The following is a 12923-nucleotide window of genomic DNA, read 5'->3' as shown; positions in this document are numbered from 1 at the left end:
AATAATAATAAAAATAAAATAGAAACGTATATGACAATACAGTAAGTATAATTAACTCTTTTAGGGCGGATGTCGACTTTTGTCGACAGGAGGGGTTGAAGGTGAATGTCGACAAAAGTTGACATCCAGGGATAGGGGGCGACAATCAACTGTTAATGGCGACAGATCTCACTGTCACGTCACAGGCATTCCCTCTGTGCTTGGAGGAATGCTAGACTCGTTGACTCGGCAACTAAACCTTGCGTGTGCGTGAGTTGCGAAATGTAAACAATGGGAAGATGGCATCAACATGTGAAAAGGGAGCGAAGCAAGTGCAGAAAAGAAAACACTCGGCAGACGATGTTTTGCGCATTATCGCGGAGTCGGACTCTTGATTTTTCAGAATAGGATTTTATTGGCAGTGATCAGGAGAGCGAGCAAGAGAGTGAGAAGCCGGCATCGCCTTCGCGCAGCCGATGCATCTACAGCAAGGTTCGCATGGGATAAATACACAGACATTGATCCGTTGAGAGCTGATCTGGCTACCGGAGTTTACAAGATGGCATGGCTTGCTGTTGGATTCAACAGATCACCAGCTGCTGTACTTCAGGCTGCTCTCTCCTGATGCTGCTTTTCAGCTACTGTCAGACGAGACAAACAGGTAGGCAGAGATTTTTTTTGAATCGCGGGCTGCGTTTGCATCGCATTCTCGTTTTTCAAAGTGGAAACCCACAACGAAAGACGAGATGAAGCGCGCTGTGGCATTACAAATAGAGATGGGACAGAACTGGTGATATAACTTCAGGGAGCATTGGTCCAAACGTGTTTTGTCCCCTGGTGGCTTAGGTACGTGCTGCTGCAAAGTTTTATTCACTTCTGTAATAAACAGAAGCAAATCCCATGGGGTGAGCCAGGCTATAATGCCATACATAAAGTTCATAAAGTTTCAGAAGATGAAAAGAGGTGACAATACGGTTTTCATGCAGGCAGAAAACTTGGTGGCAGTGGCATGGCACGATGGCAAATGGGTGACTTGTCTCTCTACAGTACACACTAACAATATATGTGAGAAAGTGCAGCAACAGACAATTGAAAAATAGGCACCAAAGCAACACATATTGTAAGGAGTGCAATGTGGCAATGACTGAAATTGGCTGCTTTGAGCGAGATCAGACTTTGCTGTGTAAAATGTATGTGATATGTATGTGAAATCATAGAGTATGCAGGCTCATACAACATGCAAGACAGTAACATTTGTCAAAAGTAAATATTTTTTGTTGATTTGATATGTTAATCAATTGCTTTGTGTTCTTTTTTAAAAAATGTTAGTTTTTGGAAAAATATTCAGCCCTGGGAGAAAAGAAACAAAAAAAAAATTAGCCCTAAAAGAGTTAATATTGCCTTAGTGTAAAAGTTTGTAACAATCTGTAATACACAATATCTGAAGAAGATATTTAGGAAAAAATTTCTATTTTTTTACCTCATGAAATTTTTCTATAAAATTTCATTACAGACGACATTTCTTATATTTTGTCTGAGTTTGGCAAAAGTTTGCCTTGTTCAGGACCATCTACAACCTTGACAACAACATTTTGAAAACTTCTAACTCCTCATAATGCAACATATAACTGACTGTGGCTGAATACTGGTTCTGGCAATTAAATGCCATCTATTTGCTCATATTTTTTTGTCTTTGAGCTTTTCTTTTGTTGATGTTTACTTGCTGAGCTGACCATTCTTCCAGGAGATGTTGCTTATATAGGATTTGATTGTCTGTATCTTTTGTCCTACTTGACGTGTCCTTTTTTTTGGGTGGCATGTTGTTAGTAGATAGTCACAGTAATATAGGCTTGTACATCCGTAATATTTTCTGTTACAGTAATACTGGCTTGTATGTGGCTGTAATATGCGTCACTGTGTTGTGTGCCTTTTAATTTTCTCTCGCAGTAATACTGGTTTGTATTCCTGTAAATCTGACATCCTCGAAGTGAACACTTGCACAACTACAAACACTAATCCCACCTCTTTGGGGAAGCTGGTCTTCGCATCTCAGTACCTGATTGGATTTTTCGTGCCTTATGTTTTAGGTCTTACCTCATTTACTGAAATCAGATTGGATCTGCCGCACGATATTTTATAGGTCCTGCCCTCTCTGTCTTGTGTGACGCGTCAGGCGGCCTTTGAAGCATCACACCGTGCCCCGCGCATGCGCACTTCACCAGAAGACACACACACATGGACACTGGACGCACACAGGGGTTTTATTAAAGAGGATAGTTTATATTACACAGTCATGCATTTTATACCTAACCTTTTGTCAAATAAGCTCTCATAATTAAGGTTTTCACCATACTATTGAAAACAAACTAATACTGAAACTAAATAAAAACTAAGCTAAAATTAATTGTTTTCAGGCAATAATAGCTAAACTAAAATTGATATTGCACCTGTAAAATTAACTAAAACTAAACTGAAAACGTGTATAAAACAACTAAACAAAAAAAACTGATAAAAAGTATTCATTTAAAAATTTAAAAACCCCAATCCAATTGTTAAAAAACCACCTTCAGAGCCACATTTTTGCAAATTATCTCTTATGTATATTTCTGTTCTGGTTCGTCCTGCTTCCACTTCAAAACCGGTCCCGCCCACACGCAGCCGACACGGCATTTCTCGATTCCTATTCGTCCTCTTCCAAACCCTTCCCCATGCTGCCTTTAGCTCCTGTGTCTTTACAACAACTTCTTACACAGCAAACATTAGAAGCTAAAAATTATCGTGAACACATTCGAGAATACAACTCTCCTCTAGCGTTTGCTTCCATGGGTGCACAGATAACTCAACCTCCTGGCCACGGACCATACTGTTTTAAAATACACGGGCAAATTTATCAACAAATCTCTTCACTATACGCTAACACTTCTACCTCTCCAGGATATGGACAGTTGAATGTTTTTGACACAGTGCAATATACTGAAGTACGCTTACAAAATAAAGCAAACTCAGCATGCAGCAAAAATGTACTTCTCCAGCTAGATTCCATACTCAGAACTATCAACCCCTTCGCTAAATCATACAAACACATGCATGAAATCGCTCAGTCCAATCCAACAGCATCTGTGTGAATGGTTTTCCAGGAAAACCCTAGGCAGGATTTACGACGATACAATGCCCCGACATGTCACACCGATGTTGCAGCGATTTTCGTCTGAGAACATGGTGAACCGCCTGCCAAGAGAGACATTTGCATCTATCCCCTGTAAAGGCAACCCCTGTAAACAGATTTCCATGCTCAATATGAATTGCGATCCTATGGTTTACCCACTTTTAAAGCGAGTAAGGCTTACTCAATGCCAATTTTACGCATACAGATTAGCAATGAGGAATACATTTAGTATTTTGCACTCCAGTGGCAAACTATTCCAACAGTATGTCGTAGATGCATATGTTAAAACAAAGGGCGTGCGTCTCAACTATCTCAGATTACATCAACAAGATCTGCGTGTGGAACAATACAAAGGACTATCAGACACCCTGCAAGCAAACGCTGAAAATAACGTAAGTGTAGGCAAAATGATCATAGTACCTTTCACATTTCCAGGAAGTCCAAGATACATACAACAAAACTATCAGGATGCCATGACCATAGTACGTAAGTTCGGAAAGCCTGATTTTTTTTTTTTTTTTTTATCACTTTCACATGTAATCCTGCTTAGCCAGAAATTCTACATGCACTGTCGGATACCCAAAGACCAGAGCACAGACCTGATACCAGTCTTCAACCATGGTCAGTTGTACGTGGCTTTTTCAAGGGTTAGATCTCTCTACTCATTATCTGTCTTCTCCACCAAAACACCTACAGTGGGGCAAAAAAGTATTTAGTCAGCCACCAATTGTGCAAGTTCTCCCACTTAAAAAGATGAGAGAGGCCTGTAATTTTCATCATAGGTATACCTCAACTATGAGAGACAAAATGAGAAAAAAAACAGAAAATTACATTGTCTTATTTTAAAGAATTTATTTGCAAATTATGGTGGAAAATAAGTATTTGGTCACCTACAAACAAGCAAGATTTCTGGCTCTCACAGACCTGTAACTTCTTCTGTAAGAGGCTCCTCTGTCCTCCACTCGTTACCTGTATTAATGGCACCTGTTTGAACTCGTTATCAATATAAAAGACACCTGTCCACAACCTCAAACAGTCACATTCCAAACTCCACTATGGCCAAGACCAAAGAGCTGTCAAAGGACACCAGAAACAAAATTGTAGACCTGCACCAGGCCGGGAAGACTGAATCTGCAATAGGTAAGCAGCTTGGTGTGAAGAAATCAACTGTGGGAGCAATTATTAGAAAATGGAAGACATACAAGACCACTGATAATCTCCCTCGATCTGGGGCTCCACGCAAGATCTCACCCCGTGGGGTCAAAGTGATCAGAAGAACGGTGAGCAAAAATCCCAGAACCACATGGGGGGACCTAGTGAATGACCTGCAGAGAGCTGGGACCAAAGTAACAAAGGCTACCATCAGTAACACACTATGCCGCCAGGGACTCAAATCCTGCAGTGCCAGACGTGTCCCCTTGCTTAAGCCAGTACATGTGCAGGCCCGTCTGAAGTTTGCTAGAGAGCATTTGGATGATCCAGAAGAGGATTGGGAGAATGTCATATGGTCAGATGAAACCAAAATAGAACTTTTTGGTAAAAACTCTACTCGTCGTGTTTGGAGGAGAAAGAATGGTGAGTTGCATCCAAAGAACACCATACCTACTGTAAAGCATGGGGGTGGAAACATCATGCTTTGGGGCTGTTTTTTTGCAAAGGGACCAGGACGACTGATCCATGTAAAGGAAAGAATGAATGGGGCCATGTATCGTCAGATTTTGAGTGAAAACCTCCTTCCATCAGCAAGGGCATTGAAGATGAAACATGGCTGGGTCTTTCAGCATGACAATGATCCCAAACACACCGCCCGGGTAACGAAGGAGTGGCTTCGTAAGAAGCATTTCAAGGTCCTGGAGTGGCCTAGCCAGTCTCCAGATCTCAACCCCATAGAAAATCTTTGGAGGGAGTTGAAAGGCCGTGTTGCCCAGCGACAGCCCCAAAACATCACTGCTCTAGAGGAGATCTGCATGGAGGAATGGGCCAAAATACCAGCAACAGTGTGTGAAAACCTTGTGAAGACTTACAGAAAACTTTTGACCTCTGTCATTGCCAACAAAGGGTATATAACAAAGTATTGAGATGAACTTTTGTTATTGACCAAATACATTTTTTCCACCATAATTTGCAAATAAATTCTTCAAAAATCAGACAATGTGATTTTCTGGATATTTTTTTTTTCTCATTTTGTCTCTCATAGTTGAGGTATACCTATGATGAAAATTACAGGCCTCTCTCATCTTTTTAAGTGGGAGAACTTGCACAATTGGTGGCTGACTAAATACTTTTTTGCCCCACTGTATGCACAACTATGTCTTTCTAGAAGTATTTATTTCTTCTTGATTTCTGAATTCCTTTCTCACCGTGTTTCCGTTCCTATTCTTACACCGCCGTATGCTACGGCGAGTGTCAGCTAGTGTTATATAATCTAGCACATTGTTTTAATTTGTGAGCACAGCATAATTCATTCACTGAATATACACATTTTCAAAGAAAAGTTTCTTGTACAATATTTATTTCAAAATTAGGATTGTGCATTTTTTAGGGGGAATGTTTAATGTAGAATGGCATAAAATGAGGCTAAATGGAGAATTTACTTGGTTCACATTTATTCCATAAAATAGCCAAAATATCAGGAAGTTATAAAGCAATCTGGCGGTAATAGTACTTACAGGAAATCCTTAAAATTGTATTCAGTAATGTATTGTAGACAGACTGGCATTTGTTAATTCAGCATTGAAATGTGCTGTTTATGTTCTTTGTTTACACTTCATACATATGGAGTACTCAAATAATAACATCACATTTTACTTTTTTCCCCCATGAGCCAAAGGGATTATTTGCCAGTTTTTCTAGTTTCTAGCTGAACTGAGTGTTTGTAAGGCTCTCCTTTTATAAAGGAACACAGTGTCAAATTTGCATAATGTCCTTCTAAGCTTTATGGTGTTATTTTGGAGACTTTAATCAATGTTCTGTGTTAAAATCTAAGAGAATTTTTTTTAACCTTAAGTGTTGTTTTGCACTTGTATGTTCATATAAAAAAAATCTCTATTATAATCAGAATTATCTTACTACATTTTAGCCACTTTTTCATTCCTCATGAATTGTTTTTTTTTAAAATATATACTAATTTAGGCAGTAGTCAGGTTCAAAACCTGTTCAATTTTACACCAAGAACAGTTCACTAAGTTATAGAGGCGCGGCAAGACCAAGCAGGTGATGTTTAACTATATGAGCAATACTATTGCACATAATTTTTTTTTTTTTTTTTTTTTTTGCATCATGTTTGAGGCTTCTGAAAGTCACAATGACATCATTTAGTGTAATTTATCATTAAATTGTTCTTCAAGTCTCAGTTGTGTTTAAATCACTAACATGTTTCACCTGTACATGTAAAATCTTTCAAGTACACACAGTGTTACCTGTTCTTTCCTCTGAAGCACATTCCGGAAGTTACAAGCATTAACGAAGTGCCACTTGGAATTTTCTGTAATTCAGTAATTGAAAAAAATGATAGATGTTTTGTGAATTCCTTCAACTTTAAAACTTTAGTAAAGGGTTGTGTACCCTGTCAAAGTTTAGTCTTGAGATTATATTATGCTTTTGGTTGACTTTTTTTTTTTTTTGTTAAACTTTCTTCCCAATAGGTAATGCAATGGTCCCTGCAAAACATCCTGTGTTTGAGGTGGTGCTTTCTTATTCAGATTTATGCTGGATTTCCATTATTGCTGAGAAAGCAATAATTTCTTCTCTTAAAACAACAACATAAGCGGACAAAATTGCAAAAATCTGCCCTGTTTCGAGTATGACAGCCACGACCCGTGGCTCTCCAGTTGGAGGGAATGATACTCAGGGCCAAGCTCCAGATGGACAGTCTCAGCCTCCTCTCCCACAAAACCAGGTAAGCCATAAATTAAAAATTAAACTAAGTAAATTAATAGATGTTGAAACAGGTTCAGGTTATACTGCATTTGTATTGTCAATGCCTCAATTTACTGTTAAAAATAAACAAAAACATATATATAGTAGTGCTCTGCTTTCTCTTTGAGTGAGGTGCAAATGCATCTTGGAGAAGCTGATAGTTGATTTTACAGCTGAACAGTTATTTTCCTTTTTTAACTTCATGGGCTATAACCTTGAATGTAACTTGAGAGAATGCACCTCAAAACTTAAATTCAAATGAATTATTTATGTTTTTTGCATTACAACCCAGTTCTTTATATGTAAACTGCAGTTCTGCTGTGATCTTTCAGTGATTGAAAAGGAACATTTAGCATAATGTTTGTGTTTGTTGTACTGCTATGCTACTAAGCTACATTAATTAGAAATGTGTTTGATTTGTTGTGTGGATAGTGCATTGCAGGTTAATTTGTTTTTGTCTTGTTTTTATCAACTGAAATTGTTAACACATGTACATAATTACCATTTTGTAATACAGTGTTCTCCCTAGCGTCTTTTAACCGGGTGCTCCGCCCGGCTAATTTAGGTGAGAGTCCGGCTGTCCTCTCGCAATGTCATTGTGAGATGACGGCTGCAGATCTAATGATCTGCAGAGATGGCAAGGAATGAGAGGGCGGGTGGGTAAATATTTTAGAAGCAGGATCACAAGTGGCGAGGGAAGAGGCGGGGCGGGGTGTTGCCAATCACTGGATGCGGAACAAGCTAATAGTGGGGATGATGCGGAGTGGAGTTCACAATCAAAGAGTATGGAGAGGTGGGTGGGAAGAGGAGGACTGCTGTCATATGTTATAGAAGGTGTTACAAACCTATAACACCTTCTATTAGCATTCAGGATTACAGTGTATGCAGAGTCAGTGTAAATAATAAAATAAAAAGGACTAGTGAAACCAGCCTGTCAAATATCAGGAAAAGGGCACCAGGAAGTGACGTCTCTGTTCTCAGTGTCAGTGCAGTCTATATAGTGGCAATGAACTGTATAAACCTTTATAAAAAAAACTACTGCAACAATCAATTATTATATGTACAAGGTGCAACTGACTCCATTGATGAAATTCAGTAAATCGCCGAGCCCACTGCGCTTTAACTGGCTGCACGCAAGCACACAGGGGCCAATGCTGATGCTAGCAGGCTAGTCTAGTGCCGCGGCTGAATCCCAGAGACAGTGAGGCTGCAGTGCTGCCAGGGCCGGCAGTGGTCATGAGCTGGCTGCTCAATGAATATATGGCATTGACTGATCAGCTCCGGCGTGCTGGCAAATTGCTCTGTGAAGTGACTATATCTGGTTGCGGTGTTCAATGAATGTATGTCGCTGAATATACTCGGCCCCTGCGTTCTGGCAAATTGTAATGAGACACGACTATAGCCGGTTTTATCATTCAATGAATATACGTCGCCGAATATACTTGGCTCTGGCATGCTGACAAATTACACCGAGAAACAACTTTAGCCGGTTGCGGAGTTCAATGAATGTACATCGCCGCATATACTCGGCTTCGGCGTGCTTTCAATTTGCACTGGAAACTGACTTTAGCTGGTTGCGGCGTTCAACGAATGTACTTTGACGAATATACACTGCTCCAGCGTGCTGGCAAATTGTCATTGGGAACCGACTATAGCCGGTTCCGGAGGTTTAAGGATTAAGCATTAGTTGTGATCTGTGTGCAAAAATCCTTGTAGCACTCACTGTGGTTCCTGTTAAAGTGACTCCCTCTGCCGTTTTTATATTTGCTCATACCGAGGGTTTTGTTAAAGTGAGCCCATCTGCCATTCCTTTTTTTGTTCATATCTTGTCCTGCCATAGTGCAGGTGTGCATTGAATATCCAACAGGCTCCCACTTTCCCACTCAAAAGTCTTATTCATAGGTACTTTTAATTTTTTCCCAAATGTTTTACCAATATGAGTAAAAAAAAAGTGTTCAGAAAACATCACTGCTCAGTTATTTCAGAAAAGAGATGCTACAAACTAATGAAGGTGCAGCTTCAACTCCTGATGTGGCAATTTCAGACAAAGGCATTGCAGAGGCTGGTCCATCAGGGGAAATCTCTTCAGCACACACTCTGCCAATTGATAAATCTAAGCACCGCTTATCCGGCATAAACAAATAATGGTTTAAAGATTTTGATTGGATAATGGTCAAAGAAACTGGTATGTGGTGCTCATTGTGCATGAAATATTCAAACAAACACCCCCCAAGAAGGGAATTACCTTGGGTAAACGTGCCATGCACAAGAATTCGAAAAGAAAGCTTGCTGGATCATGAAAAAAGTAAAATGCACATTGTCTTCTGCAGACCCTTTAGGAAAGCGTGTACTAGTGCTGGGCAGTATACTGGTTCTTACCAAAAACCGTTTTTTTTTTTTTTTTGTTATGATATGGATTTTTCTTATACCACAACACCGGTTCAAATAGCCTAAACAACGTTCGGAACGTGGCGCAGTGGGAAACTGTTTAAGGGTGGACCTTTTTTTTTTTTTTTACTTTATTCTCGCTGTTTATGTCGAGATTAAAGTCGACATATTGACTTTATTCTCGTAATTTGTCACTTAAGTAGAACATTGCAAACTAAACATCTTAAAATGAATATTTAATTTACTAGATTTTCTCAAACCCCGTCATAATAATAATAATAATACTTTGTTATGTAGCACATTAAATGCTTTGTGTTAAGTGTTCCCCGAGCCATGTTAATCGCTATATGCTTCTTAAACTGACTTCCTCTTGCACTAAGAAGCAGCGCAGGCAGCAGTCACCACACAGAATACATTAATTTCATGATTTTCCTGCTCCCTGAACATTTAGAATGCTAAGACAAATACTTGATATCATTTTCATGATGAAATGCATTAAAGCATGTATTAATCATGTGGGGGCACGGTGGCGTTGAGGGTGCACTGCTGTGTTTCCTGCCTTGAATTTGTATGTTTTTCTGATGGGTTTACTCGGCGTGGTTCAGTTTTTTTCAAAGTCATGTAGGAAGTGGGGTTTTGTAAGGCTATATTGACCCTGCTAGTATATGTATTGCTCGTATTCACCCTGCGATGTGCTGGTGCCATGTTCAGGATTTGCTCCTGCCTCACACACAATGCTTGCTGGTTTGGGCGCAACCCTGAATGGATGGCATAATTAAACGTGTATAATGAAGATTTTTTTAAAGTTCTGAGCACTACATGGTCTAAGTTTATAACTAGGTATAATTTCAGAAAGACGTTTATTGTGTGGTGATTGTTTATGTGGAGAAAAAAAAAGGAAAGATAGGAACTGCGGGTTTGGTACATCAGACAGAGACAGCACGAATGCAATAAAGCAAGCCCGCTCAGAAGAACATCCATTGAATTCTGTGTTCGTGTCACTGACCACCAGATCACAAACCCAATATTTACACAATATTTAAGTTAAACCTGTGCGATACCTAGAGGTGGGCAGTATGACCAAAATTCTATATCACAGTATTTTTCTAAATTCTGCCGGTTTCACGGTATTAGACGGTATTTTTTTCCCCATGCATGAGTGGATGTTAACCACATTTTCCACTGCAATTACTGCAGTAGACTGGCTAAGAATAACCTATTAGACTGTTATGAGAATTGTACATCGTACAAAAAGACATTTTAATGTTCACACAAGTATTAATCCAGGTTTGCATGGCCCCATAAAGTGATAGTTTTCAAGGGGGTGGCACTAAAGAGAAGGAAGCACATTGCATGACAGATGCAGTCAAAATATAGAACCTTTAATTGAACAAATTTTGCAAAAGCTTAAACTATGATTTTGACAACATATTTTCAACCATCCAAAGAGGCATTTAGACTTAGTAAAATATCCAGAGGTGTTTGTCAAACGTTGGATTGCACTGAACACGTCTTAGAAAAGGAATAAATAATAAATATTTTTTGTAAACCAACTACACTTTCTGTTAATGTTAACAATCTCTGTCCACTGACATATTAAAGTGACTTTTTAAACAATTTTACCATCATTAAACTGCATAATATTTAAACTAATAAATAATAACAATAAAATACATAATAGTATTACTGAAAGTTGCACCATTACTTCAAAGCTTCAAGCCCAGGTGCATTACACAGTATTCACCAAATTAAAATAAAATAAAACAAGGCAACTTGGTGATGACATCTTACCAACTGTACCATCATTTAGGCAAACTGCATTAATATGGACCTTGCTTCAAGCTAAGCTATATACATAAATAATAAAAACTGCAACTTGCATTTATAATGCTGTTTGTGGTATAGCCCTATGGAAGCGCATTAGGGCCACTGTGAAGAAAAAAAAATATGGACACGGAAGAAAAAAACAAACTATATGTCGAGAATAAATTCGACATGTTGACTATGTCAAGATTAAAGTTGACATTTCCACTTTATTCTCATAGTTTATTTTATAATTAAAGTAGAATGTTGTAAACTAAACTTCATCCTAAAATCAATGTTTAATTTACTAGATTTTCTCAAACCCCGTCACAAGTTAATGCAGCACATCAAATACTTTGTGTTAAGTGTTCCCCGACCCAGTCGTTAATCACTGCGCTTCTTAAACTGACTTCCTCCACACTAAGAGCAGGCGCCTGCAGCAATCACCGCACAGAATCCATTCACTTCATGATATTCCTGCTCTCTACCAAAACCCCAGTTCCTATCTTTCCTTTTTCTTTCTCCACATTACCAATCACCACACGATAAACGTCTTTGTGAAATTAAAACTAGTTATTAACTTAGCCGACGGAGTGTTCAGAACTTTAAAAATATCTTCGTTATACATGTTTAATTATGCCATCCATTCAGAGTTGCGCCCATCTCTGAATGAGTCGCCAGCACAGGATGAATACAAGCAAAACATACACTAGCAAGTACAAAAACAAGTACAACTTGGCTTGCAGTATTATCCAGTAGTATAGAAACAGTATTTACACATCTGACCTTTTAAAACTAAAGTATCTCCAGGCGACGGACGTGACTCCTTTTTTTCAGCAAAAGTTCTTCTGTTCATCATGTTCAACTTTTAGTTCAGTTTCGGTATGCTCTCTGTCCATTTTCACCGCACGGCATACCAATGCTACCGCCCACTATTTGGTGGTGAAAAAGAGCCCTAGTGCAACAAATCTGTGTTTAGCGGTGTAGCAGTGAAAAAGGTCCCCACTTGAACAGTTTCCCGCTGCGCCATGTTCTGAACGTCGTTTAGGCAATTTAAACCGGCGGTATAAGAAAAATCCATATAAAAAAAATAAACGGTTTTCGGTATGAACCGGTATACCACCCAGCACTAGCGATACCCATTCATACATCGTTTTTTGGAGCCTAGTCACACCTGCCATAAAGTTCTCTACACTGAACATACACCCGGGGACCTCTTACTGCGAGGGAGCATCACTACCGTGCATGTTTAATACCTGCTTTAATGCATTTCATCATGAAAATTTACCTTAGCGTTCTACATTTTCAGAGAGCAGGAATATCATGAAGTGAATGTATTCTGTGTGGCGATCGCTGCTGGCGCCTCCTCTTATGCAGGTTGGCTTTGAAGAATATATATTTTTTTACTTCATTAGGTTTCCCATACTTTTTTTTTCATTGTTTTCACTTTTCTCCCCGACAGCGACAATATTTGTGGCTCTTGGTTTATGTCATAACAATTGTTGTTTAAAATTTGTTAGGGTTGCAGGATCCTGAATTGGATACTTCTTAAATTTAATAAAAATATTCTGGCACAAGTGTCAACCCTTAAAAAATGAAGTCATATTGAGCATTGGAAAATAATTAATAATAATTAACTAATAAAAATAGTGCACATTTAATTTTCCCC

The 12923-nt window shown here is 38.9% G+C and overlaps 1 protein-coding gene across 3 annotated transcripts in view; it reads left to right on the top strand.

Annotated features, from left to right (window-relative positions):
• The window catches only part of LOC114651134 (probable ubiquitin carboxyl-terminal hydrolase FAF-X), a 420397-nt gene that overhangs the window by 77949 nt on the left and 329525 nt on the right, over positions 1-12923 (top strand). For all 3 annotated transcript variants that reach the window (XM_051926098.1, XM_051926097.1, XM_051926099.1), the window contains exon 2: positions 6790-7043. In XM_051926098.1, the coding sequence (XP_051782058.1) occupies positions 6948-7043 (96 nt within the window). In that variant the 5' untranslated portion in view covers positions 6790-6947. The remainder of the gene's footprint in view (positions 1-6789; positions 7044-12923) is intronic.

The sequence above is a fragment of the Erpetoichthys calabaricus genome, chromosome 4 (assembly GCF_900747795.2).
Source record: "Erpetoichthys calabaricus chromosome 4, fErpCal1.3, whole genome shotgun sequence".
Taxonomy (NCBI): domain Eukaryota; kingdom Metazoa; phylum Chordata; class Cladistia; order Polypteriformes; family Polypteridae; genus Erpetoichthys; species Erpetoichthys calabaricus.
The sequence above is the reverse complement of the archived record's forward strand: the minus strand, read 5'-3'. Positions and strand labels throughout refer to the sequence as shown.